Below are 13,016 nucleotides of genomic sequence, written 5' to 3' on the forward strand. Positions count from 1 at the left end.
TTTAGTTATGAACAGTTAATTAACTGACTTCTGACTAAACATATTTAAAATAAATGGAGTTTAGATTATTAAAACAACAGAATTTTTTTTGCATTTCACTTGGTTTGAGCTAAAGGCAAGCAGAATTATGTTAATGGTTATCATGCAAAAGCACAATTTTTTCAGTCTTTGGGTTATAGCCACTGGAATACTTGCTACATCCAGTCCAAGCAATTGTATGAGTTAGCAGTGTTTTCGTTATTATTAATGTCATTATGAATAGTTTAAGATCCTTAGCCTCAAAATTTATGTTTTTATGTTTAACTATTTGAAATTTGTTTCAGCTGATGATTAATCTTTCTGTGAACATTCTCTCTCATGTAAATGCTCAATTTGCAGATTTCTGTAGCTGATTCTCTTTCCTTATCGTAGGGAATGGATGGAGTTCTTATTGTTTGTCTTCACTGGCTGCTCACAACATTAGTACCAGCAAACTTAGTAACTCTTGGGTTCGACTGGGATCAGACTCCCTGTCCAGTTCATTTGGTAGCACTTCTTATTCCTTCTTGAATGCCCTGACTGTAGAGGAGTATGCCCAGTCCTTCCCGACTGCTGTACGCAATCCAAACAAAGCTATATTCACTGTGGATATCAGAACAACAGAGGTACCTATTTGTATCTATTAGTACTAACTGTTAAAAATAAACTTTGTATAATTCTGTTATGCCATATAGTGTTGTGTTATATAGGCTCAAAAGTTGTGTTATTTTTACTTGTACTGCTAAGTGAACTTGAGGTCATTCTTTTATTTAAATTCTTGAGATTATCATCCTACAACGACTAACTACCCACTGATCTCAACTGTCTTCTATAATTGGTGAAATATACACAGAGATGACCCAAGCATGGTGCGGGGCCCAGGGCAAATCAGCCTGTGCGGGGCCCCACCCTGGGACGTGAGGAAGCCAGTGGCAGATTCAGCGGTGAGCAGGAGGTGGTGCCAAGTGGCTAGAGGTGCCAGATTCAGCGGCGGAGGGGTAGGAGGGGACTACCAAGCAGCCAGACGTGAAGATAGTGGCAGTGTGGAGTCGCTGTGGCCTCTCTGCCTCACTTCGGGGGTCCCCCCAAAGCACAGGGCCTGCGGCAGTTGCCCCAATTTGCACCCCCCCAGGGACTGCTCTGAATATACAAGACAAAAAGCAAACAACAGCTATCTTAAACATTTCCCAAGTAGGATAGGGAGGAGTAACAACAACTGTTAAGAAAAGTTTTATTCTTAAAAGGTTTTTTTTGTTTTGTTTTAAATGTATTAATGCTGTGCAACTTTAATCTTACTGTAGTGCTTATCAATGACTGAGAGTTCAGGCTTTCCCCAAACAGAAAGATGGAGGCCCAATATTTAATCCTCTATTTAGACCTGTAAACTATCTGTAAGAAGTACAGGGATTGTGTCGCTATTGTACCTTTTTGGATCTGGGTCAGCCCATCTTATGCCATAGATAATTACTTATTTAAAACTACCAAGTCAGAATTCACAACTGAAGTAGATGGAAGCTGAACTGAAGAGTGAAGTGTGGCTTGATACAGCTTGTAAAGAAGGATCCTTTCTCTATGCTAACATGACCTACTTTACTACTCTGATTCATTTCAAGTAATTGCTGTTCAGTTAAAAGAGTTAGCTAATCAGACTTTAGAAGACGTGAAGTGAAAGTCTTGGATGGTGTTAAGGCACTTCTGCTGCTTGTAGATTTCTGAAACTATAGTTCTACTCAGGGTTTGCTTATAATCCTTACTTTATAGCTTTATTCCACTTGATATACTTATTTCAACAAGACAAGCAGCATACGGGTGTATGTAATATATAAGTAAAGACAAAGGCTAGTGAGAGGAATGTCTCTGTCCCTCATCAGAGAGCAGATTTAGGTAGATATCATAAACATTCTAGGAGTACTATGAAGTAAGGAAATAAAACATGTAACAGGATTCATAATGAAGAGGACCTATGAATTTCAACTGCCATTGAGAGGGGAAGTAACCTTATGAGTTACTAAAGCAACAACCTAGTAGAAGAATTACAGACAGACTCCTGACTATTTTTTCCTCTCTTTTAGATTCGGGTTGCCAATGACAAAGCCTGCAAGCTTCTTGGGTATAGTAGTCATGAGCTGATTGGCCAGAGGTTGTCCCACTTGATATCAAAATCCAGTCAGGGTATAGTAGAAATCCTGGGAGAGGAGCACTTGGAGGCCAATGGATGTGCAGCTGGGGTTTCTGGGACAGTGGTATGTGAGATGCTTGAACAGATATTCCTGTACATAAGTATACTTGTACAGTTATTCCAATTGAAATCTTCTGTATACTTTGATACGTCTTTCTGGTTTATATTTGATTTCCTTAATACTTGTGACAGTGAAGAAGAGGGTTTTTTTTAAACTTTGACTGACTTCTTGCTTATATGGGTTTGAAAAAAGTATACGTGTTTCTTGGGAGGCACCTGCAAGACTCTTCCTTGTACTGATATGTACAGTAAGGATGACTGTGACCATGTGAATTCATAATGGATGTTAGGTAAAGAATGAATGCAAATTGCTTAACATGGAACCATTTTTTTTGCTAAAGCAAGATTCCCCAAGACCTGTCTTCTTAACTATCCTTAAAGAAAAAATTCCATTCTTTTGTAGCCATGATGGTTCAGGAATTATGTGAGATGCAAAGATTTCTTAGGGTGATATATTTTATTGGACCAACTACGTAGTTGGGCTAGAGTTAGAGAAGCTTTCAAATCCAAGATATTCAAAGTTAGACAAGAATACTTATCTAACTGTCCCAACTATGCAGTTGGTCTAATGAAATATATCACCCTAGGAAATCCTTGCCTCGTGCATAATTCCTAGACTGTCATGACTACAACATTACTCTAACACTACCATTCTTTTAAATGCCATTCCATGAATTATAAGGTTGTCAAATTTGGTCAATACTATGAAAAATCCATGACCGAACACTTCTGTGAAAGTAAAAGAAGAGTTGATATTTTGCCTGCAAGGAAATATAGTTCCAAGGATATAACTTGCTATTTAAGAAAAAAATGCCCCAAAAGACTTGTTCCTGGTATTGTCAGCTGTGTTTGTGTGAAAACGGAGATAGGGCTGTCCAACTACAGTAAAAGCTCTGTTATCTGGCATCCCCCGGGAATGGGAGATGCCGGATAACAAAATATGCTGGTTAATTGAGCAGCCTAGGCTGCCACTTCTATTGCTACCCCTCCTATGGCATCCCTGCCCTTCCCGCCGCATCGCTGCCCCTCCCGTGGGCCCCATGGGACAGGGAGGTGGGCCCTGCATAGCCTGTTTATGCCCCTGGGCCACAGGGGGCTCGGCAGTGCAGGCAGCTTTGCCCCAGGCCATGGGGGCTTAGAGAAACCAGAAGTGCCATGGTGGGCACTTCCGGTTTCACTTTATCTTCCAAGCCAGCATGCCGGTGAATTGAGCGTGCTGGCTTATAGGATGCCGGTTAACAGAACTTTTACTGTACTAAGCATCTGGGGGCTGAATGCCTCATGGGCCTTACCAGCAGGGGCTACATGCCAGTGGGTCATGGCTGTCTCTGTGGATGTGCCCCTCTCTGCTGTACCATGCAGGAGCCTTTCTCACTGCTGCAGTGTGTGGGAGCACTTCTCCCCACACCCTGCCCCCAACCAGTGCTGCACCATGCATCTGTACCCATCCCTCACTGCACTTCATGTCCACACAGGCACTCTGCCTGACCACTGCTGCACCATGCATCTGTGTGGTCCTAGGCTCACTCTCAGCTTTCCCAGCAGGCAGCAGAAACTGAAGAAGGGAGGAGGACTTTGAAGACTGGCTGCTGTTGTAGTTGGAGTGATAGGGAGAGGGGTCATTGGGCAGGAGCCCAGGGGCTGCAGCTTAACACTTCATGGGTCACATGGAGTCCAGGAGCTGCCAATTGAACAGCCCTGCTCTGAAGAAAGATGAACTTCTATCTATTTTTCCCTGATGGCGTTGTTTTTTTTTCTGAAGAGATTTGTAGCACTTTAGAGCTTTAGCTTCCTCTGCCTTGCAACAAATTTGGGAAGAAAAGTTAAGGTTTGATTAGACCAGGCCCTGGACAAAAATTAAACATCCGGCAGAGATACTAACTCTAAACTGCTGCAATTTCAAGTACTTTATAGGCTCGCTGTTATGGAGTTATGGCATAATGCATAAACTCATTCTTTCAAGAGAATGTAAAACGGTAAATGGCCTGGCGTGGATGGTACAGTTAACAGAGAGGAAAGAATTCTCTTGTTCAGGAAGTACCTTCTACATCAGCAAAACATGAAAGTAGCATTTTTGCTGCTGAAAACAATACAGCTACCTCTTAAAGGTGGAATCTACACTAATACTATTGACTTGTCTTGTTTCAAAGGTCTGGTAGTTGTTCTGGATTTGACAACTGCCTATGACCCTCACAAGGTAACCTCATACTTTTTTCTGGATGGGACTTCAAGTGGCATGACACTCTTATTAATGACATTTCAGGAAACTCTTCAGCTGAGGTTGAAGAAAATAACAGGCTGTATACAGCCAGCCCCCTGTATGTTAATGCCATATTTTTCCAGCAAAACAAAGGTACTGTTTCTTGATGAGGTTTCGTGTTAATTGGGGATGCCACATATGAAGTTTAGAAGTCAAAGCTGTTTGATTGATTTAAGCATAAAGAAGTCTTAATGTTGCGTATTCTTTCAGATTTTGAAAACCGAAACAGGATTTTTGTCGGGAGAATGAGAAGCGGGGGGTGTCAAGGGAGAATTCAATAGAGCTGTAACGTTGGAGAGAAATGTATAGATCTATAATGCCTTTATGCATGTTTATACAGTAAAAGGAAAGATGGGAAATGGGCTGGTACACATGCATTGGGCAAATTCTTGGTTGCAGACTGCAGCTTAGGAATAGGATATATAAAGGAGTTGTTTTGGTCTCCTATGATCCTGGGCTTTTATGTACTGGCCTAGGTTTCTGGTGTAACTTAGAAAATAACTTACTTTTTCCAGGCCCCAAGGATGAGTAAGTGGGGAAGGGAGGGAAACGTTAGCAAGACTTCCTCAGTTTTCTGTGCTTTGTTCACGTTGTAGGTACACCCGAAGAGAAAGCTTGCTTTGACACTTTCAGGTTTCAGTGCCTTACAATAAATTTGGGATCACTGTTGCTTCAAGACTTGCATTTGTCTCACTCCTAGTTCATCTTTGATTCAATGACTCAGCTATGCATTCTTGCGATCCTGGCCAGAACTGTTTATAAAAGTCCTTCTAATACAAAGAGAAGTTCTCATTTAACTATTTTATTTTTAATGAATTCAAGGGGATTTGCCAACAAGCAATGAGACTTTTTGACTTTGCCCAGTTCAGAAACATTAGATGTCCAACAAAAAGTATTTTTAAAACACTGAGAGATCATAAATCAAAATTCATATCTGAAAGCTGACACGTAAGGGCGAGGCATAGAGTTATGCTGCATCCAATGCTGGTCCTGTTGTTTCTAGGTGGATGTTATAGACTGTAGAAATGAAAAGATCCCTGTCTCAGTCTGGATGAGAAGAATGAGAAGCAAGGATAATCAATGCTGCATGGTTGTGATGGAACCAGTGGAAAGACTCTCTGCCTCTGTTTCCTTCAGAAGCAATGTGAGTGTTCTGGTCGGTTAGTCACAAAATGAGATGGCAATTTGGCACAAGAGCAAGTTATAAGGTCTTAAAAGCTTCAGTAAACAACTGGGTAGTCCTGACCTGAAAGTTGGGTGTAGCACTGGCTGGAGCTAGATAGTATGAGTAGACCCTGTGCAGGTTTCTCCCACATAACTTTACCAGTTCATCTCCTTCTTGACATTCTCAACTAAACATGTTGGAATGTGCAACTTCTTCTTAAAGGATGTCTTGGGCTAGAATAGCTAGAGTACTGCAAAGGATTTAACAAATATCCTGAACCTCTTGGGTCTTTTTTAGCTGGGGAAAATTATAGAAGGAATCTCACTCTTCACCCTGCCCTGCCCCCCAACACACTTACCACATGAGGATTTGAGGTGCAGGCAATGGATTCTGTGGATTACAATGGCCTTTCTTCATGCCACGTCTGTATAGCGACTCCAGGGCTGTCTTTGGCTTTCTGTCTCTTATAGGCATTTTTTATAAGCATTGTCTGATAGCATCAGAAACTGCTTTCTGGGAATGAGGTTGACTGTAGTTAAAACATTGCGATTACAATATACATATGCACTTTCTTCCTAAGGGAGAGATTACATCATGTGACCTTCTTTTTACTCATCTCCATGGTTACACATCATTGGAAGAAGTAGTTGGGCTCTATATAACAGATCTGATTCCCTCAGTGCAAATCCCTCCTCCTGGCAAGAAAATTCCAAAGGTACAGTACAGGCTACCAGCAAACCTGTGTCCTGCTCTTCACACTGGTGACTTAGATCCTCTACTTCTCTTTGGATTTACTTTGATTTGGTTTTACCAGTTATGAAACAAATGCAGCCTCTGATGACAGATTTATCACTTGATAATAGGTTTGCAGCCACTCCAGATGGGATTTTTGGCTATTGTTCAGGCATTTCCTAGCTAGGAATTGAACTAAGGCCCCTCACTTTCATTTTAGGGTCTTTTGGTAAAAGAGTGTGGGGGACATTGGGTTTGGTCCTTGTCTCTCAAATGCTTTTGTGTGCATAATTTGATCCGCTATATGTATATGCGTATCTTTAGAATCTCAAGATCCAGAGATCTGTAGGCCAAGCCAGAGAGGGCACAATGTTTCCCCTCAGTTTAAAGCTGAATGCTACCTTTCCTGATGAGGACAAAGCCCCAGAGCTAAAGGATGGAGTCCAACAAGAGGGCAACACAGGACCTTCCAAGGACTATTCTTACTCTGCTACAGTCTGGGTTTTTACCACCATCAGTGGGCTTATCCTGCTCCAACCAGATGGCACCATCCATGGCATCAACAGCAGTTTTGCTTTAATGCTGTTTGGTTATGAGAAAAAAGAGCTGCTGGGAAAGGTGAGGCTCTGATTTTAAACTTCTCTACCTCCCCATCCTCAAATGATTGGTGTACATCAGAAAGTCTATCAATGTTGTAAAGTCTCTTTGATGTTGAGTCTGTCTGTCAGCAAAATAATTAGCTCCTCTTGTTCAGTAAGAACTTAGGATGGAATGTGCCCAAGTAAATTTGTCATAAAAGCTCAGCCCTCTGATGTGAAGAAATTAGAAGGAATGAATTTTGGATAGTGCAGACTGCATTTTCTTGTTCACAGTTGTTGATGTGGTTAATGTTCGTCTGACCTTTCACAAAGATGAGGTTGGGTTGCTTTCTTCACCTGGTCCCTTCTTCCCCTTCCCTGCACCCAGTCATGGGTACCAGCTCTCCTCTAGCAAACAGGCAGTCTAAGCTCAGAATGTTGGATTTTATATTTTAGAACATCACGTTCCTGATCCCTGGTTTCTATAACAACATGGGGAAACCCGATGACCACCATCTGCCCTTGCTGTCTCTTGATGACTGCACAGAGACAGAAAATGGAAGCATCTCTGGAGATATTAAAGGAGACTGTCCAGCAGGCAGTAGTGAAGGTAAAATTACTAGAAAAGCGAGTGGTGTATCTCAGAAAGTGGTCATCTCTTCTGTGAAAGGTGTAGATTTCTATCTGACTGAAAGTATATCTTTGAAATAATCAGTAACAGAACATAGCTGGAAATTTGTACTTCTTCTGCATTCCTCATGACAAGAAACAAAGAACCTGTCAACTCAGAAATGACTACACCATAAATAAGTAATACTTTGAATTTGTATAGCACCTTTTTCAATGTCTCAGATCTTTCAAACACAACATTACTGTAGAGTTCTGCATACCTATGGTATTACCATTTTTTAAATCCCTAATATTTTGTACCTTAGTTTTAACTGAGTAGCCAACATTCAGAACTATGTTGCTGGGTTGTTTTTGTTCACAGAGGCTGAGTTTTTGGGGTTTTTTTGTCCAATACTATGTATTTAGAAAGACTAACTAGAGTGCTAGTACCCTGAACACAGGAGGAACCAAAGGAGGCAGTTCTTTGCTCAGTTTCCACGCCTACCTTTTCAGACAACACTGCCGGAAGGACTGTGTACACTCTCTCTCTCTTTCTTTCTCAGATACTTAACAGAGTCTTGCTACTACTAGCTTCCTCCTTCTTGCTTTTTTCACTCTGAAAACCACAGCCATCTTTTAAACAATGTACCAGCCTTTGGATTTTGGTTCACTCTTAAATCTCTCAGAGTGAGTACTTGCTTAGTATTCCTGTATGGACAGTAATGTCAGCAGTGGCTTTCTATTTCAACTTTCTTATGCCAAAAAGGAAATTAATTTTACTTCTCTTCATCCAGAGTGAAGGATGACTAACATACTTGTCAGAGATCTGTTATTACTACAGAGCCAAGGCACACTTGCTGATTGCTTCCAAAACCTTCCAGCATGACATTATAAAAAGATTCCAATTGTTAAACCAAGCTACAAGAAAACAATAGATCAAAGTACTTTAAATGTGACAAGATAACTGGCAATTGATAGCAGGTTCCCACCTTGAGGATCACTGCTCTGATCTGAAAGCAAGGGAAGAACAAAGAACTTACTGTGCTCCTGTGAGATCTACTCCATTTGTTCAGTGTTGCTGTTAACATCTTGATTTAGCAAAAGATACTTTGCCTGGTTAGTTTTGGTCCTTAACATAACCATTTAAAATAATTGTAAGCTGCTGCCCAGCAGTTTTTTAGTTCTTTGCTTTTTCATGTGTTTGTTCTGGTGCAGCATCTCTGGGGTAATGGTTTGCAACTGAAGAATTGAGCTTCTTCAGTGCTTCTGGGAAATAGATGGGCAGTGGCAGTCTCTACTGAAATCATGCCCAGTTAGAAAGATTGGCTTGTACTTCTGAAAACTGTTTCAGAAATTTGCGTTCAGTACACTCAGATAGTCCTTCGAACAAACACAGATCTGCTGGCACTGGAGGTATCTTGCCTATAACTTTTTTTCTCCTTTTAACAAGCTCTTATAAGCTTGGAATGCTGGATGCTTTATTCTGAGGGAGCCATATTGAACTAAAAAACTGTGTGGCTGGCTTTAGTTACCAGGTCATTGCTCACCACAACCCTTCTATAAAATGCCTTACTAAAAGTACGCAGTTCAAGTAAGACTTTTCAGTGGTGTGTCTTGCCATCCAGCACAGTGTTTTTTGTTTATCATCTTATTTTGAACTTTTTCCTGTCTTAATAGCTGGTCTCTGGCATCGTCTTCAGGTGTGGGTGAGGATCAGTATTTAAATAATACTGTCAGCATCTGTTAACAACATAATTCATGGGTTTTCTTTTGGAATAAAACCCATGGCTTCCAATCTGTATAGGTTCTATCAGTACAGTAGATTCAAACTGTAAATTAGCACTGTTTAGGTTAGCATTTGTTTGATAGAATTTTGGATAAGGTTTTATGAAGGCTTCCATTATAACTCTTATCTTAAGATCAATACTTTCCAGTGTTCTCCTTTTGGGTAGGTTTCTTCCATGCTGGGCCTGGAATGTATTTTAGGGAAAATTTGAGCATAATCCAGTTCTTGTAGGAAAACCCAACTTCACGTATGTGCACATCTTGTAGAGATAAGAAGTATCTTGGAAAGTAGGCTAGATGAGTCTTAAACTCAGACTGTTTCAGAAGGCTCTTTCCTACAAGAAAATCCATCTTGATTAGCATTCCTTTGTAATAATTCAAGAAAGGATTTGGATTTCTTATACTGCAAAAGATAGAGCTTCTTATTGTAGCATGAGTCTGTGCCAAGACACTTTCTGGCAGCTGAACATTAAGGCTAACTTCTCTTCAGGAGGGATTCCGCTGAAGGTGCTGAAATCATGCCACCAGAGAGCTTGGCTCTAAAGCCATGAGCTTGGAGAAGTGAGGTGGGAGTAAATGACTGGTATAAAATACATGAAGCAAATGGTTGCTAGATCAAGACTTGAGTAAATGTTTCACTTTTCCATTAGGTTTTGGCTCTACTACACTGTTCTGACACTAGGAATAGAGCATTCCTTTTGATGTTTGTGCTTAGAACCAACAGTCATCTTAAAAAAAAAAAAAAAAAAAAAAGTCTTCATGTGTTTCCTCACTGAAGCACTGACTTATCTTTTACTACATTGGTTCTTCGGGAACAGTTATGGAACTTAGTCTTAGCTTATTCACATTATGTTTTTATTCTGTAGCTGCATTCAGCATAGTTTATCTGTAAATATTATAATTTGTGTTTGCTTTATCTTTCCTCTTCACTCTTGCACTCTCTTCATGTCCCTATAATGGGGTTCTAGTTCCCATCTTGCTGTGTTTTTTCTCAGCTGCTTACCCTTTCCTAGGGTTGCGTATTTGACCAGTCAAATAAAGTTTGGTCAACTGACCAGTCAAATACTGGTCAAAAATTGTAAAAAATTGCCAGTTGCTCCAAATAAGACACAGAAAAAGCACAACTTTTCCATTAAGAAATGTGTAAAAAATAATAAAAAATAATATTTCTGCAAGAAAATTGCAAAAAAATATAGTTTGCTTTTGTAAAATTGCTATAATCTTTGACCAATCAAAAATATGCAGTCAACTGACAATATTTGACCAGTCAATTGGCTGGATTGCCAGCTGTACCCTTTGCTCTCCTGTGTGTGATCACAAGAGCAACTCTGAAATTTTCTTCTCCAGTTCAAACTCCAAATTTACCCCAATATTAAAACTCATGTATTTGCCCTAGGATTTCCCTAGGCCTCTGAGCATTGGCTCATGTTTTAGTCTTAAATAGCAGTCCCACTTTATTTGTTTCTCTACTGTGTATGTGATGAGCAGGGATCCTGGTTTTCCATTTCCCACAGATTAACAGAAAACCACAGATTTCCCCTTTTTATCAGAGAAAACGCGGATTTCTCCTTTTAGCAGAGAAACCCGTGGATTCCCTGCTTTTGAAAACAGCTCTGCAAGCTGGTTGAGCTCCAGCCTGTAAGAGCTGTTTGCAGCCAGGCAGGAAACCCCCCACTCTGCCCAGAGGGAGAAGGGGAAGGGTGGGGCGTGAGGCTCTCAGTTGGCCACAGCTCCACTCAACTCAACTCAGCTTCACTCTTCTGTCCTGGAGCCTGATGTAAGTGGGGCTTTCAGGGGGTTGGGGGCTCCTCTGGCAGGGCTGGGGGGTTGCAGGTCATGGCTGTGGGGCACCAGCAGGGGTGGAGGGGCCGTGAGCTGGCCCTGCCCCTACCTGAGTAGGTGGAACATTGGGGAGCCCGCTCCATGCTGCTTTTGTGGCAGCTGCCTGCTGTTGGGGGCAGGGAGCTGCAGACTTGGGTCCCTGACCCCATAGCCCTGGCAGCTGGGGGCCCTCTCCAGCAGGGCCAGGGGGCAGGAGCTGTGGGTGGGGGAAAAAGCACAAGTAGGGTCGCGGGGGTTGTTGGGGCAATGAGGGATACCAGCAGGGTTGGGATGGCTTTGGGGGCAAGTGAGGGGCACCAGCAGGGCTAGGGGGAGGCTGTGGGGGGCTTTTAATTTTAATAATGGATTTTGGGGTTTTTATCAGAGAATTTGCAATTTTTATCAGAGAAAACCAGGATTCCTGGTGATAAGGGAGCACTTTGCTATGCTGGGAGTGTGCAGAGTTGTGGTCTGCTTTGTTGCCGTGGTCAAGTCCATTGAGTAACCTATCAAGTATGGGACAAAGACAGCAGGGCAACTCCTAGGTTTTTAATTTAGTATGGATTAAAGACTAAATCAAGATTGTTTTCTAACTTACTGGTACAGATGCAGTTCTGCTACAAGAGGAGGAACCAAAGCTAGCAGCAAGTCAGGGAGAAGACTTCTTTCCAAGGGCAGAGACCCAGCTAGAGAGTGGGAGTCACCTGGCATCTTCTGTCTCATCCCATGCAGTAGCATCCACAACTTTTAATGGGTAGATATTAAACACACACTATCAACTCTTAAAAAAAAAAAGCCAAACCCAAACCAGTTAGCAGCAACTGCAAAAAAGAATGGTTTCCATTATTTGTAAAGCTTCAGTGGGTGAGTAGATGGAGCGTGAACATTCGTTTTCTAGAGCTCAGGCCCCATCTGAAAGGCAAGTAAAGACTTTTGCCTAATTTCATTTCTTACTTAGTCCTACCCACACTAAGACTGTTCAGTTATCAAACTCCCAACTCTGACACACAAAGGTCACTTTCTTCTAGCCCAGGAGAGAGAAATAGACACTAAACCAGAAACAGAGATAAAGAAGTGCCCTCACACAGTTTCATTTGTATTGTTCTTTTAACATTATTTGGCCCCTTGTCCAGCCAGTGTTGGAAATCAATTTAAATGGAACCAAATTTAATGGCAGCTATTTCCTTTTGAAGGCTACCGTACACAGGATAAAAGTTTTGGCTCATCTAGTTAATAGCCTGCCTGTAGAATTCTGTATTCTTTTAGCAAGGCAGCCTATCTGTCATGCTGCATCTCTTACAGCTCTTTCCTTTCTTTGCTCCCCTGTAGCACGAAGTCATTCTACATAAGGACTTGGTTGTCCATTCAGTTTAAGTAGAGAATGTAAGCTTCTTGTATCTGGCCATATTGTACTTCACTCAATGCTTCCCTTGAATTAAAAATTGTAAACTTAGAAAAGTAGCAATAAGCTGATAAACAACCATTTCATTATGACACTGGCCTCTTACCCTGACTATATGGTCTCCGTTTTCCTTTGTTCCCTTGTCTACATCCATTTATTTTCTCTTGTCTTATAACCACAGTGTGCGCTCTCTGAATCAAGGGCAGTTGCTTTGTTTTGTGTATTTATGCAGTGCCTGTCACTTTGGGTTGCTGATCAATTACTAGTGTTCCTAGGTGCTGCAGTAATAGTAATACTGTTAGATAAAATTAAACTTGAGAACTTAAGCAGTCAGAAATAAGTTAATTAAAGAGAAGTTGTGGAAAGTTCTTTTTTGTTTTAGATCTGTTTCTTAGGGCTCTACTGGA

General features: G+C 41.3%; 1 protein-coding gene across 1 annotated transcript in view; it reads left to right on the top strand.

The window, feature by feature from the left end:
• The window catches only part of PASK (PAS domain containing serine/threonine kinase), a 43,549-nt gene that overhangs the window by 14,779 nt on the left and 15,754 nt on the right, over nt 1-13,016 (top strand). Inside the window, exons 4-8 of the mRNA XM_019513558.1 lie at nt 5,521-5,661; nt 6,263-6,397; nt 6,739-7,032; nt 7,449-7,602; nt 11,814-11,961. Of these exons, the coding sequence (XP_019369103.1) occupies nt 5,521-5,661; nt 6,263-6,397; nt 6,739-7,032; nt 7,449-7,602; nt 11,814-11,961 (872 nt within the window). The remainder of the gene's footprint in view (nt 1-5,520; nt 5,662-6,262; nt 6,398-6,738; nt 7,033-7,448; nt 7,603-11,813; nt 11,962-13,016) is intronic.

Source organism: Gavialis gangeticus, unplaced genomic scaffold, assembly GCF_001723915.1.
Source record: "Gavialis gangeticus isolate Ggan-Ray unplaced genomic scaffold, GavGan_comp1, whole genome shotgun sequence".
In the NCBI taxonomy this organism is placed as follows: Eukaryota; Metazoa; Chordata; order Crocodylia; family Gavialidae; genus Gavialis; species Gavialis gangeticus.